The sequence below is a fragment of the Aegilops tauschii genome, chromosome 6, assembly GCF_002575655.3.
Source record: "Aegilops tauschii subsp. strangulata cultivar AL8/78 chromosome 6, Aet v6.0, whole genome shotgun sequence".
NCBI classification, from domain to species: domain Eukaryota; kingdom Viridiplantae; phylum Streptophyta; class Magnoliopsida; order Poales; family Poaceae; genus Aegilops; species Aegilops tauschii.
The window spans coordinates 38,638,703-38,651,941 of record NC_053040.3 but is presented as its reverse complement, the minus strand read 5'-3'; the positions used below and the strand labels follow the sequence as shown (position 1 = coordinate 38,651,941).

The window sequence follows — 13,239 nt, the reverse complement described above, 5'->3', positions numbered from 1 at the left end:
GATTACAGCCTACTCCCTGAACAGCCATGGTCCATCGATCATAGCCTTCTTCCAATCTCCTAAACATCCAAACTGCGCTGTGAACAGGTTTGCTTCGATCCTCCTCCATACCACCTATTTCGCAGGATTCCAGGCCGCCCTCATATCATTGTATAGCGCGTTAGGGCTGAAAGTTCTCGTCGTATGTACCCTCACAATCGCAAGCCACTTCGCCGGCTCCATCATATCCGGCAATTCTTCCTCCCAGATGAAATCATCCTCCTCCTCCTGCAGGGTGAGCCTCGCCAGCAACCCTTCCGCCGACTCCTTCCCCTGTTTGTTCTGCGATCTTGAACTGTCCCCCATCTCTATCAATCCGATCTCGGTGCCGCGAAACCCTAGCTGACCCATAGTCCAAGGCCGGGCAGGATCACAGGGATCCCCCTTTGTCAGCCCGAGACCAGGGTAGTCGGATCTGGCCCGGAGCGGAGCTAAAGGTAAATTCCGGCAGCGGCCGCCGGAAGAGGTCTAAACCCTAAGTTTATCGCCTTAGGGGAAGAGAGCATTCTTCTTGGTAATTATCGCTGCCGAGATTGTTCTCTCCTGACGGCGGAACAGGTGTGGTGGGGTTGGGCGCTGTTGGTTGGACTGGGCTGAAGCCTCTGCATACAAGCGGGCCAAGCATATACTAATATTCTTGGACTTTGTTTTCTGTTGTTTTTTTCTAAAATATTTGAGATTGCATTTTTCACTTTCACTTTGTTTTTTTTTCGAACAGAGCCAAACAGAGCGGCCGCGTGTTTTCCTGTTTCCAGTTTTCACTTTCCCTGTTTATTTGTCTCAAAAAAAACTTTCTCTATTTATTTGCCTAAAACAAAATTTCTCTGTTTATTATTTTTCCTTTTACACTTTAGTCCTTAAACATTTCAGGTTTTATAATGTATCTTTTCTTTTGTTCCTCCGATCCGTCTTCCTCCCCTCCTCCCTCGCACCATCGCCGTCTGTCTTGTTTCCTCTGGCGCCGCCCCTCGTGTCGGTCCTGGCTTTATGTCCGGTTGTTGTTTTTCCACCTTCTCTCCTTCGTTGGTCATCTTATCCTATGCTCTGCGGCTACCGTGTTTTCCGTCGGTTAGCATCGACTGTCCTCTTTGTTGTTCAATGTTTTCAGTTTCTTTTCCCCATCATATTTCTGAGTGATGGAGTTTTATGGGATAATTACGGGTGGGGGCTCCCAGTACTACTAAAACGACAGCTTTCAACTCGTTTATACAATATATTTATTGAATAAATTCTTAGTAAATCTATCATTATACAACATATTTTATCGAAGCAACATATTGCTTTGCAGCTATGTCTTACCTTCTTGCTGCACGGCAACTAGCCCTTGTCCCCTTGGTTATGTTTGTCCAGGTCAGTTCACTATTATCTAGGATTCCTTTCATAAAACTTTATTTACTCCAAAGGACGTCACCTGTGGAATACCGAGAAAATTTAGTGCACAAACGCGATAAAACTCCTCAAAGCCTGCCATGTAGGCACAACATAACTATCAAAATTATCACATAAATTGGACTAATCAACTCCCCCAAGATAAAAGGTTTGCTCGTCATGAGCAAATGCCGCAGCTTGTAAGAAAGAGGTCATCTTTATTATGAGATGCGGATAATCGAAATGAATGACTCCAATACATAATTCCAGAATTTGCCTCGTATGAGCAATCTTGTTGTGACTATCATATTTCCATCCTAATTAGACGAGCATGAAGGTTTCCACACCTTACTATCAATCAGTTAAGAGACGTGTTCCAACTCTATGTGATAATTCACCCATCTTTTAGACGAGTAATTGAGATGCTTTATTTCTTAAGAGGTAGAACCATATCCAAAACAATGTTAGTTTCACTTTGATCCGGCCTATCCTTGACTGGATCAAAATCTATGTCTTTTTCTTTGCGAGGAAGTGAAAAGGTCCATTTGTTAAGAGAACTCTTGAAAGGGTTGAAATTCAAATGTTAGCCAGCTCATGGAGGCTTTGGGCACACATCATCAGAGAGGAGAAAAATATGTCCCGGTAGCAAAATAGCTACTTTTTTGGGGGAAGCACAAGATGATTGTAAGATTTTTTTTTCTCTCTCACGTCACTACAAGTTAGCCAGCTTTTATGTTGAGCAATGTGCAGTTCTATAACAATTTGATTTAACTGAACTAAAGTTTTTGCCATCACCAGAGTTTTAGAACACACTCTCTCTGCTCCTAAATACATGACATTTTGGTAGTTCAATTAAACTACCAAAACGTCGTATATTTAGGAACGGAGGGGGTACATAAGTATAACTGATGAAAAAAAACTTAAATTCAGAGTGCGTAACTATTACAGAAAAACAGGAGGATCGCTCCCGGCTCCATTTTCATCATGAAGCCCATGATCAGGCGCCCAAGTACAGCATTCCAACGCAAGAGTAGTTCAGATGGAGACAGTTGGACCGCCATCCCCTTCCACCTCGTTTACATACGGCTGAAGAGGAGCTGGGTTTGGGAACAGACTGCACAACGAAATACAGCAGAAACAGAACAAAGGGGGCTGGGATCCCCTGTCTATTTCGATCTCTGTACGCGCACGGTATGAAGATTAAAACGAAAATTACCGCAAATAACTTTCTCTGCTGAGAAATTTTTTAGTGGCATAACAAGTTGCTGGTGACCAGATTCAAATAGAAAGAACCAACGACCCCATTGCATTCATATTCATCGCCTTCCACTGAGGAACTGACTACAGAGACCGATAGAACAACAGACGCACTCTGACGAACTGACTGCATTCAGATCCATCGCCTTCCACTAACTACACAGACCGATGGACCAACAACGCACGCACTCAGAAACGAAACCATAGCACCAGAACAGCAGCTAGCAGAGTCAGAGTCGATGGAGATTGGAGATTGGAGCAGCGGGCGCAGGTCAGCCGCCGAATCCGTAGAGGGTGCGCCCCTGACGCTTGAGCGCGTAGACGACGTCCATGGCGGTGACGGTCTTGCGGCGGGCGTGCTCGGTGTAGGTGACGGCGTCGCGGATGACGTTCTCCAGGAAGATCTTGAGCACGCCGCGTGTCTCCTCGTAGATGAGCCCCGAGATGCGCTTCACGCCGCCCCTGCGGGCAAGACGGCGGATCGCCGGCTTGGTGATGCCCTGGATGTTGTCGCGCAGCACCTTCCGGTGGCGCTTGGCGCCGCCCTTGCCGAGGCCCTTCCCTCCCTTGCCGCGGCCGGACATCTTCGCTTCTGAGTGTGTGCTGCTGGTGGTGGTGGTGGTTGCGGCGGTGTGGTGGCGAGGTGAGTTGGATGGCGCTCGGGCGTGGGGGATTTGTAGCTGCGAGGTTTCCGGCGATGAGAAGGGCACGATCCGCGTGATGCGCGGTGTGGGCCGTCGGATGGGTGATGGATGGCTGTGAGTGGGGAGACTGGGTGGCGCGGATCGGTGACGTGGCGGGAGCGGGAGCGGGGGGCGTGGGCGGAAGTGAGCACGCTCATATAAAGACTATTTGTTTCTCAAAGAAAATGTAAAGAAAATTTCAACAGGTTTTGTGAATCACCCGGATTTTTTTATTCGTTTCCACTCGGGTTTTGTCTAGTTTTTTTACATTTTCGTAAAGAATGTTTATGAAATTTTCAGAAATTATGAACTTTTTTTAACCATTTTTTGAAATCATCACCATTTTGAAATTTTGAACATAATTCACGAACGATTTAAATTCATGAACACTTTCAGAATTTATAAATATTTTTAAAGTTCATGAACTTTTCTATTTCAACAACTAACACAAAATGTGATATCTACTTTTTCTATGGGAGAGCATACAACAGAGGAACGAGCAAAAAAAAACGAGTCGACCGAGTGGTTTGAGTGTCGGTCGAGCGTGTGCTATAGAGCCATCTTCGCCTTAAGCGCTAAATAGGAGCTCCCAAGTTTTGGTGTCAACAAATATAAACTTGGGAGCGTTCCCAAGGTTCTCCACGGGGCCGAAGTGAAAGCAAGGCCCCTTTCTTTGGGCTACAAATTCCTGAGAATGTGAATTCTTGAGAATGAGTTATGGCTGTAGATTTTTAGGGATCAAATGGGGGGTGTCAAAAAGCAGATTGGTGTTGTTTACGTTGTTATTCGGGTTGTAGGAGTTGTTTGGGTTTGTGAAGTGTTAATAACTTTCCTGAATGTTGAGTACGATTTTATATGTCGATTAAGTTCAAATTAGTTGTTTCAACTTGATAAAGTGATAATGTTGGTATGATCATTGGTACGAGCACGTTTGCCCGTACCATGTGTCGTCTTCTCCTCTGGATGTGTCCCGGCGCCTCCCGTTGACTTGCCTTGTTCACCACACTTCATGTTTTGTTCTATGTGACAATATTATTCCATGTTTGAGCTCATTTTCTATGGAAACACGTTAAACAATGGATTTTCTCAATTTCTTGCATCCATTAGTCATTAGTAGCAATATTTGCAGTGATTTTTCGGTAATTTTGGGATTATCTGGTTTAAACACTGGTGGAATAAACACAAAAATGTTGCTATCACACATGTGTGTGTAGTGCTAAATACTCTCCAGTTGGAAATAATTTGGAAGCTGGCCCGAAGAAGGGATTATCCTTCACTTGGCAGAGTATTTTTGAGGGTATTAAAACTTTCAAAAGGGGTTGTATATAGCGCGTGGGGACATGTTCACAAATAAATATCTAGCAAGATCCTTGCATTGGATCCCTTCAAGCGCAACCCGGAGAATTATTACACCAAGGGGTGCAACTATGCTGACGAAAAGTTGAAGAATCGAATATCTCATACGTGATGCTTTCTCTGCCATTTATGTTAAGCGTATTCTGCAACCTCCGCTTAATGTTCAAGTCATTGAAGACTTTGTTGCCTAGAATTATACTCGCTCATGATCTTTTTAAGTTCAATCGGCGTACCATAGAGAATTTGCTCATCAATATGGAGGTCGCGATGAGGTCTGATGGGCAGAGAAATATCCATATTAATATGATTTGGAAGGAGCATTGCGGTTGGGATTTCCAAGAAAGGTTAGACACTTTGTCTAGTAGTTTCTTTGGGTACCCTCCCCTACTATGGAACTCTAGCGGGGCGCCACATCCCATGCTCAGTCCAATGCCCCATTTGCCTCGTCGGATATGAAGACGTCCATCATTTTTTGTACTTGTCGGCAAGCGAAGAACATTTGGTATGAGTTGGGCTTGTTTGAGATTATACAACAAGCGAAACGATGGAAGATCCCTCAGGCTTAGTCACTATGGAAATTTTGCCAAGATTGAATCCAGTCTCCTGGAGCTGCCTATGGCGGAGCTCATTGTAATCGCAGCGTACTTGTGGTGACAACGCCGACAATTTATCAAAGGGAAAACGGTGCAGTTACCTGGTAGATTTGTGATATCAATTAAGGCACGAGCAACAAATTTCATTAGATCTTTGACCCCTAAATAACCCGTCAGAGAGAGTGATCACATGTGGAAGAAGTCGAGCTACGGAATTATAAAATTCGTGTTGATGCCTCATTTCATTCTAAAACTTTGTTGAGTGCTACTGGAGTTGTTGCTCGAGATGATCGGGTAACTTTTATAGCGGCGACTACATGATCCCCCCCCCCCACCCATGTGAGTACTATTGATTTAGCATAAATTATTGCTCTCATGAATGGCTTATACCTCGCAGCAAATATTGGGTGTACTAGTCTGGTTTTGGAGTCAGATTGCTCCTTTGCCATTGATGTTTTGATCCAACAGGATGCATATGTTAGACTGGATGTGGCGACTATCATGGAGACTAAGCAACTAAGTATGGACTTTGCAAAGTCTATTATCAACACTACTACCCGGAGGCAAATGAAGTTGTGGATGGCTTAGCAAAAAACTCTTTTAGCACCAGTTCTTCAAGCTTTTGGGAATCTTCAATCTTTGACTTTATTTCTCACCACATGTTAAACGATATGACCATTATTTGAGGAATATAGTTTTCTTATTGTCAAGAACAAAATGAACTCTCTAAAGAGTATCCAAATTGAATATAACTAGCTAATTGCTCGTGCGTTACAACGGAGGCATATATATTGTAGCGGCTCAACACCAATCATGTCCGACATAGATCTTACACTCATTATATTCTAGATTTCGGTAAGATTTGATTTGATTTGAGTATTTGTAGGGTAGACAAGATAAGTTTTATTTGGCGGAGTTTTTTTAATAATATTTGATTTTATTTCGGTATTGATAGGGGAATGCAAGTTTTCTTTTTTCGTTAATGTTTTGATAAGATTTGATTTGTGAGTATGTGTAACTCAAAGAAATGAAAGCTTTGATTTTGATCGATTGAGTTAATGCACGATGTGGGCAGGGGGGTCCAGGGGAGGGGGAGTTGGACGTACAAACGTACATCCTAACTCGTCTTTAATAGTAGACAATTAGTGACATTTCCATAGAATTGTGGGACCCACTAGTAATAGTAATACTTTGGTGCTGCTCTAATTATATTTTTTGTTTAAAAATCCATCAATACCTGGTTTGGGTGGCGTGTATGCTTCCGGCATCGACCACGTGCCCCTGGCTGTTCTTCCAATATCCCAAGACGCGCAAGTTTGGTGTGGAAAGCGAGGCATAATAATGACAGTCGGCACCATGGGGATGTTCGGGTCTTTCTGGCTGAAGATGAGCTCCAGTCCACCTTGTCCAAAAACCATTTGTCCAAAACGGAAAGAAACTAATGCGAGAAGGTCCACTCCTGGCTGGACAAAACAGAAAGAAACAAACGCGAGGACGTAAAAAACGACAAGTGCAGAGTAAATCGGGTGGAGAAATCCTTTGCATGAACGATGAGTAAATGGGCAAAAATCACAAATTTGACCTGTGGACGAAAAAAATTCATAAAATAAACTGTTGACAAAGCAATTTCATCCGGCTGACTTTTTTTTAGCGTCCGACATCTAGCCGCCACACTACACTATGCAGCACCTGACTGATAGGCGCTACACACCTGGCCAACGTCGCACTCTAAATTGTTTAAAAATTACTAAGTCAATATGCAACGTCTGAGATCTAAGCGTTACACTAGGCGCTGCACGGGTCGACTCAAACGCTGCAATCGATCGATTGGAGTAGGACGCGGCGGTCTATGTTGCCTTAGCGATGTGATGCGATATGATATAGTAGTAGCTCTAGTAGTACTTGAGTAGTTAAAAATGGTTACTGCACACCCTTGGACAAATGTAGTGCACACGGTCACGTGAAGGCCGTGACTGTACCTATGACCGAAACACAGTGACGGCACATGGCGAGTCAGTCAACAAATGCAGGTGTGGAAAGAGATGTGTAGTCAAACTCAGGAAATCCTGCTATGCTAGCGCGTCGGGTCGCACGCTAGTGCAACGCCTAGATGCTAGACGCTGCATAGCGCCTAGCTCTCAGGCGTTGCATATTGACTTAGTAATTTTTATGTAGTTTGAGATACGACGCTGTCAGACGTGTAGCGTCTGTTACTCAGACGCTGCACAGTGTAGTGTGGCGCCTAGATGTTGGGCGCTACACAAAAAAGTCAGCTGGATGATTTTTTTATTATTAACAGTTCACTTTGTGAATTTTTTTCATTCACAGGTTAAATTTATGATTTTTGCCGAGTAAATGTGTCATCCAAGAGTGGTGGTCAGAGAGGGAAGATGAATGACGTATGAGAGAGGACATGGGTAGTGTATAAAAGAGGGTTTGGTCATCACCGGTTGTCTCTCACGTTTTCCGAGGCATGCAGTTGAGTGGCACACGTGGGTCACTAGAGCATCGTGGAAAACCAATCGGTCCAAGAGCGGCCAGATGCGAGAGGATCAAAGAACAATCGATACCGGCGTCCTGCGAGAAAAAAAGGTTGTTTTGATGACTTTTTGTTGGTCGTCACACCGCTCGAGAGACGGCTAACTCGTGGGCTGTAGCATTAAAGTTACACGAGTAGTACATATATTTCATCAATAGAGAAGGAGACTACTTATTGTTTGACAAATTACTGCAGACACTTGTACGTCGTGGGTAACAAAACAAACACGCCTTCTCGTATACCGTGCTATTGATATCCGTGACACAATCATCGCTCTACCGCTTACATAACCCGTCAGGCGGCCTAGCATGAAGCTAGTGCACCTAACACGGTAAACCGCAACAGTAAAATTCAGTTACGACTAATTGATAGGCTGTGGTGTACGATGTTAGTACCGACAACGCCGTGGCGGATATCGGAAGGAAGGACGTGTCCGTGAGGTGCCACGTAGATGTGCGGATGAATAACCCCATTGACCGTCGACGGTCGAAGACGGCACGCGGCTTGGGCTGCCGCGTCTGGCGGGCAGTCGTTTGTGCAGGAGGAGATGAATGTGGTTGAGTGCAAAATAAGGGAAGGCGAGTAAATACGGAAATGTTTGTTTGGGGTCCAAAACGTCCAAATGCACCGCGTCCGACTCCAAGCGTCCAAAACGGAAAGAAGCTAACGCGAGAACGTGGCCCTGCCTGGACGAAGCGGAAAGAAACGAACGCGGGAGGGCCGAAAACGGCAAAGCGCGGAGCAAATCGGGTGGAGAAATCATTCGCATTCACGCCGAGTAAATGCGCCGGAGAGCTGTAGCGAGGCAGGCAGCTGATGAGCCTGGCTGGCTATAGCCTGCTGCGTCTACGCGTTCGTCAGACCCTGCCTGTATATAATTAGCCGGCGGGAGCGCCTCAGCAGGCGCAAGGGATCCGTCGTCGTCTACCGCTCGCTCTCGCGCCGGCGTCAGGAGGATCGATCTGGTCGCCGCCGCGTCTGCTTCAGACCAGACCCTCTCCTCGCCCCCCGGCCCCGGTATGATCTATCCCTCTTCATTTCTTCCGTCGACTTCTCCTTGCCAATCGTTTTCTCTGGATTTCCCACGATTTCGTCCGGCCGTGCGGTGGTCGTTCATACGAAATCGTACTTGCGAATTCCGGTTTGTCTAGTGTTTTGAGTTTTGAGTTTTGATTTTTGACGACCCAATCCTCCTGGATCCATGAGGATCTGTTGTGGATCACTCTAATTAAAATCCCTTATTGCTCTCGTAAAGTCTTCAAAAACCAGATCCACCACCGCACTAAAGACTTAAACCCTTCCTTGTTTCAGCAGCTTCCTTGGCAGGTTGTGGTGGTTGACAAGAGACGAGGCGAGATCATGTCGGTGGAACCTGCCGAGGGCGCGGGGGAGACGCTGGCGCGCCACGACTCGCTCTACGGGGACGCCGAGAAGGTCTCCGGCGACAGGCGCCACGGCTCCGGGGTCAGCGACCAAATCATCCATCATCTTGTTGACTTACTTAACCTGTCCCACGGCCGGCTGCTGTGCTGACTGTATGCATGCATGCATGCATGCAGGCAAGCTGGAGGCAGACGGTGTTGCTGGCGTTCCAGAGCATCGGCGTGGTGTACGGCGACCTCGGGACGTCGCCGCTCTACACCTACTCGGGCACCTTCCCGGGCGGCATCCGGCACCCGGACGACATCCTCGGCGTCCTCTCCCTCATCCTCTACACCCTCATCCTCCTGCCCCTGCTCAAGTACGTCTTCATCGTCCTCTACGCCAACGACAACGGCGACGGTGAGCACCACCACCTTGTTCTATATATAATCTTCTTCTTGTGTTTGTTCATGGACATGCATGCCATTGTATTAACTGTGAATGGTGTATGTAGGGGGCACGTTCGCGCTCTACTCGCTCATCTCGCGGTACGCCAAGATCCGGATGATCCCCAACCAGCAGGCCGAGGACGCGTCCGTGTCCAACTACAGCATCCCGGAGCCCAGCTCGCAGACCAGGAGGGCGCAGTGGGTGAAGCAGAGGCTCGAGTCCAGCAAGGCCGCCAGGATCGCGCTCTTCACCGTCACCATCCTCGGCACCTCCATGGTCATGGGCGACGGCTCCCTCACGCCCGCAATCTCTGGTACTACCTACTCTACGTACATTCAGCAACTTCCTAGATTTGAATAGTATAACCGGTTAATCTGACGCTTGATGGCTGTGCTGTGCTGATGCAGTGCTCTCTGCGGTGAGCGGGATCAGGGAGAAGGCGCCCAACTTGACCCAATGTACGAACCTATGTTTTTGTACTACTAACATTTGTCAAGAGCTGTCGGCCAGCGAACTGAACTGAATGTGGTTTGTTGTATCTTTGTATGTGAAAACAGTGCAGGTGGTGTGGATCTCGGTGGCCATCCTCTTCCTGCTCTTCTCGGTGCAGCGCTTCGGCACGGACAAGGTGGGCTACTCCTTCGCGCCCATCATCCTGGTGTGGTTCGTCCTCATCGCCGGCATCGGGGCGTACAACCTCGCCGCCCACGACGCCACCGTGCTCAGGGCCCTCAACCCCATGTACATTGTGGACTACTTCCGAAGGAACGGCAAGCAGGCGTGGCTCTCTCTCGGGGGCGTCGTCCTCTGCACCACAGGCACGTAATTCAACTTCAGTCAGATGATGCATGCCTTTCTTTCTTTCTACTAATCATTTATTTCCCTGCGCAGGCACGGAGGCCATGTTTGCTGACCTTGGCCATTTCAACATCAAGGCCATTCAGGTTCGCCACTAGCTACCATTTTTTCACTCCATTTGTGCTATTGATCTGTGGTACATTACTAGTTCAGAGCAGCTCCATATGCATGGACTGAAGTTTTCTTCATTTTCTGGCCTGTTTAATTTGCAGCTGAGCTTCAGCTTCATCATCTTCCCCTCCGTGGCGCTATGCTACATGGGCCAGGCATCCTACCTGCACAAATTCCCGCAAGACGTCGCCGACACCTTCTACAAGTCTATCCCAGCGGCGATGTTCTGGCCGACGTTCATCGTGGCCATCCTGGCGGCCATCATCGCGAGCCAAGCCATGCTGTCCGGCGCGTTCGCCATCCTGTCCAAGGCGCTCTCCCTCGGCTGCTTCCCGAGGGTGCAGGTGGTGCACACCTCCAAGAAGTACGCCGGGCAGGTGTACATCCCGGAGATCAACTTCCTCGTCGGCGCCGCCAGCATCGTCGTCACCCTCGCATTCCAGACCACCACCAACATCGGCAACGCCTACGGGATCTGCGTCGTCATGGTCTTCTCCATCACCACGCACCTCATGACCGTCGTCATGCTGCTCGTCTGGAAGAAGAACATCGCCTTCATCGCCGCCTTCTACGTCGTCTTCGGGGCCACCGAGATGCTCTACCTCACCTCCATCCTCTCCAAGTTCGCCGAGGGAGGCTACCTGCCCTTCTGCTTCTCGCTGGTGCTCATGGCGCTCATGGCCACCTGGCACTACGTCCACGTCTGCCGCTACTGGTACGAGCTCGACCGCATCGTGCCGGCCGCCAAGCTCGCGGCGCTCCTGGGTCGCCCCGACGTGCGCCGGGTGCCCGGCGTCGGCCTGCTCTACTCGGAGCTCGTCCAGGGCGTCCCTCCCGTGTTCCCGCGCCTCGTCGACAAGATGCCGTCGGTGCACGCCGTCTTCGTCTTCATGTCCATCAAGAACCTCCCCATCCCGCGGGTGGCCGCCGCCGAGCGCTTCATCTTCCGGAGGGTCGGCCCCGCCGAGCACCGCATGTTCCGCTGCGTGGCGCGTTACGGCTACACCGACCAGATCGAGGCCGCCAAGGACTTCTCCGATTCCCTCCTCGACGGCCTCAAGCTGTTCGTCCATGAGGAGGCCGCCTTCTCCTGCAGCCAGCACACCGACGACAACGACGGCGACGGTGCTCTGCGGGCGGCGCAGGCGGCGGCCGCGGAGGAGGAGAAGCGGTTCATCGATGCGGAGCTGGAGCGCGGAGTGGTGTACCTGACCGGCGAGGCGGACGTGGTGGCCGCGCCGGGGTCATCGCTGATCAAGAGGATCGTGGTCAACTACGTCTACACCTTCCTGAGGAAGAACCTCAGCGAGAGCCACAAGGCGCTCGCCATTCCCAAGGATCAGCTGCTCAAGGTCGGGATCACCTACGAGATATAGAACATCAATCAATCCTTGCGCGTTTTCTAGTGTCTTGCTCGGCGTTTCTTTTGCAGAACTTGTTGATGATGACGACTTATTTTAGCGCGAATGGATTAGCAGTGTAAACCTCTGAATTCTGCATTGCTTGGATGATCCTGTACACCACTTGCGGAAAAATCTTATGGATTGCCTGCGTGCTGATGTGGCATGGTTTAATTAGGAATAACTCACTAGTGCAGTGTGCATCGACCCGCAAATTTGCTCCCAGATTGGACAGGGACCGGTCCGCAAACACGGATGCGGAAATCAGACATCTAACGCTATCATGTATATATCCGTCAGTAAAAGGCAATTTGAAATTTAAATAAAAGACCGATCCATAACGTGCGTAGAACACACCAATGCCGAATCACATGCCCGATAACAACGAGAAAGAGACAAGTATACTTAAGTTTTTATATACCCAATCACAAAAGAATAATAGTCCGGCAGTCCCTGCAAATAATTTAGATTTTCTGCCCTGTCGAACTGGCAATCCGAGCCTCCTCCACACTCATGGAGCCGTTGCCGCCGTGTATGCCGCCTCCGCCCCCTTTCTCTGCCGCCTCCTCCTCCTCCTCCTCCTTGCCGCTGCCTCCAACTCATCTTTCTGCTGCTGCAACATCTTGCAGCAGACGGCTTGCACGATCATTCTCGCGTCGGCATCCGAAGACTCCTCCTTGCCGAGGACTACTGGAATTTTCCTCTTTGCCGAGTGTTAGGCTCTTTGCCGAGTGCATTATGTCGGGCACTCGGCAATAGTATCTTTGCCGAGTCCCAAGCAGAAAGTACTCGGCAAAATAGCGAAACTCGGCAAACAGGTACTTTGCCGAGTGTCGTGGACAAAACACTCGGTAAAACAATAAAACACGGCAAACAGGGTCTTTACCGAGTGCGACACTCGGCAAAAGGGGGTCTTTACCGAGTGCTACACTCGGCAAAAGTGGGTCTTCACTACGCTGCACGGTTTTAACTGTACAGGTTGCATACGACCTCGGATGAAGATGTTCCAAAAATCAAAGTTGTTCATTTTGACGAGACCTAAATTTTTCATGTTGAGAACTTTTTCATTTGAGGTCATATTAATTACACTTTTTGCCATGTAAATGTTTGGTCTCAAATGACCAATGTGATGGCCATATTTATTGCATAGTTTATGATAATGTGGTGAAGTTGGCCATATAGGTGCATATTGCCATTACAAACAGTGTTGCAAAATAAAGTTT

General features: G+C 48.3%; 2 protein-coding genes across 3 annotated transcripts; one reads left to right on the top strand and one right to left on the bottom strand.

Moving 5' to 3' along the window:
- Positions 1 to 2,690: 2,690 nt before the first annotated feature.
- On the bottom strand, positions 2,691 to 3,327 carry LOC109785690 (histone H4). Its single transcript, XM_020344288.4, has one exon. It carries the CDS (start codon positions 3,246 to 3,248, stop codon positions 2,937 to 2,939), a length of 312 nt encoding a protein of 103 aa, XP_020199877.1. The 5' UTR covers positions 3,249 to 3,327; the 3' UTR covers positions 2,691 to 2,936.
- Positions 3,328 to 8,670: 5,343 nt separating this feature from the next.
- On the top strand, positions 8,671 to 12,200 carry LOC109785686 (potassium transporter 19-like). 2 transcript variants are annotated; one of them, XM_045229643.2, is made up of 8 exons: positions 8,671 to 8,852; positions 9,150 to 9,299; positions 9,395 to 9,617; positions 9,712 to 9,960; positions 10,055 to 10,105; positions 10,205 to 10,465; positions 10,539 to 10,591; positions 10,718 to 12,200. In XM_045229643.2, exons 2-8 carry the CDS (start codon positions 9,195 to 9,197, stop codon positions 11,990 to 11,992), a joined length of 2,217 nt encoding a protein of 738 aa, XP_045085578.1. In that variant the 5' UTR covers positions 8,671 to 8,852; positions 9,150 to 9,194; the 3' UTR covers positions 11,993 to 12,200. The 2 variants fall into 2 exon arrangements, with proteins under 2 accessions (XP_045085578.1, XP_020199872.1); XM_020344283.4 differs by lacking the exon at positions 8,671 to 8,852 and having other exon boundaries at positions 8,861 to 9,299.
- Positions 12,201 to 13,239: the final 1,039 nt, after the last annotated feature.

Bases quoted from the DNA above. Each gene is read 5' to 3' on its own strand.
- LOC109785690 (XM_020344288.4), bottom strand. From the start codon at position 3,248: ATGTCCGGCCGCGGCAAGGGAGGGAAGGGCCTCGGCAAGGGCGGCGCC.
- LOC109785686 (XM_045229643.2), top strand. From the start codon at position 9,195: ATGTCGGTGGAACCTGCCGAGGGCGCGGGGGAGACGCTGGCGCGCCAC. The intron at 9,300-9,394 runs GTCAGCGACCAA...GCATGCATGCAG, and splicing joins ACAGGCGCCACGGCTCCGGG to GCAAGCTGGAGGCAGACGGT. The intron at 9,618-9,711 runs GTGAGCACCACC...TGGTGTATGTAG, and splicing joins CGCCAACGACAACGGCGACG to GGGGCACGTTCGCGCTCTAC.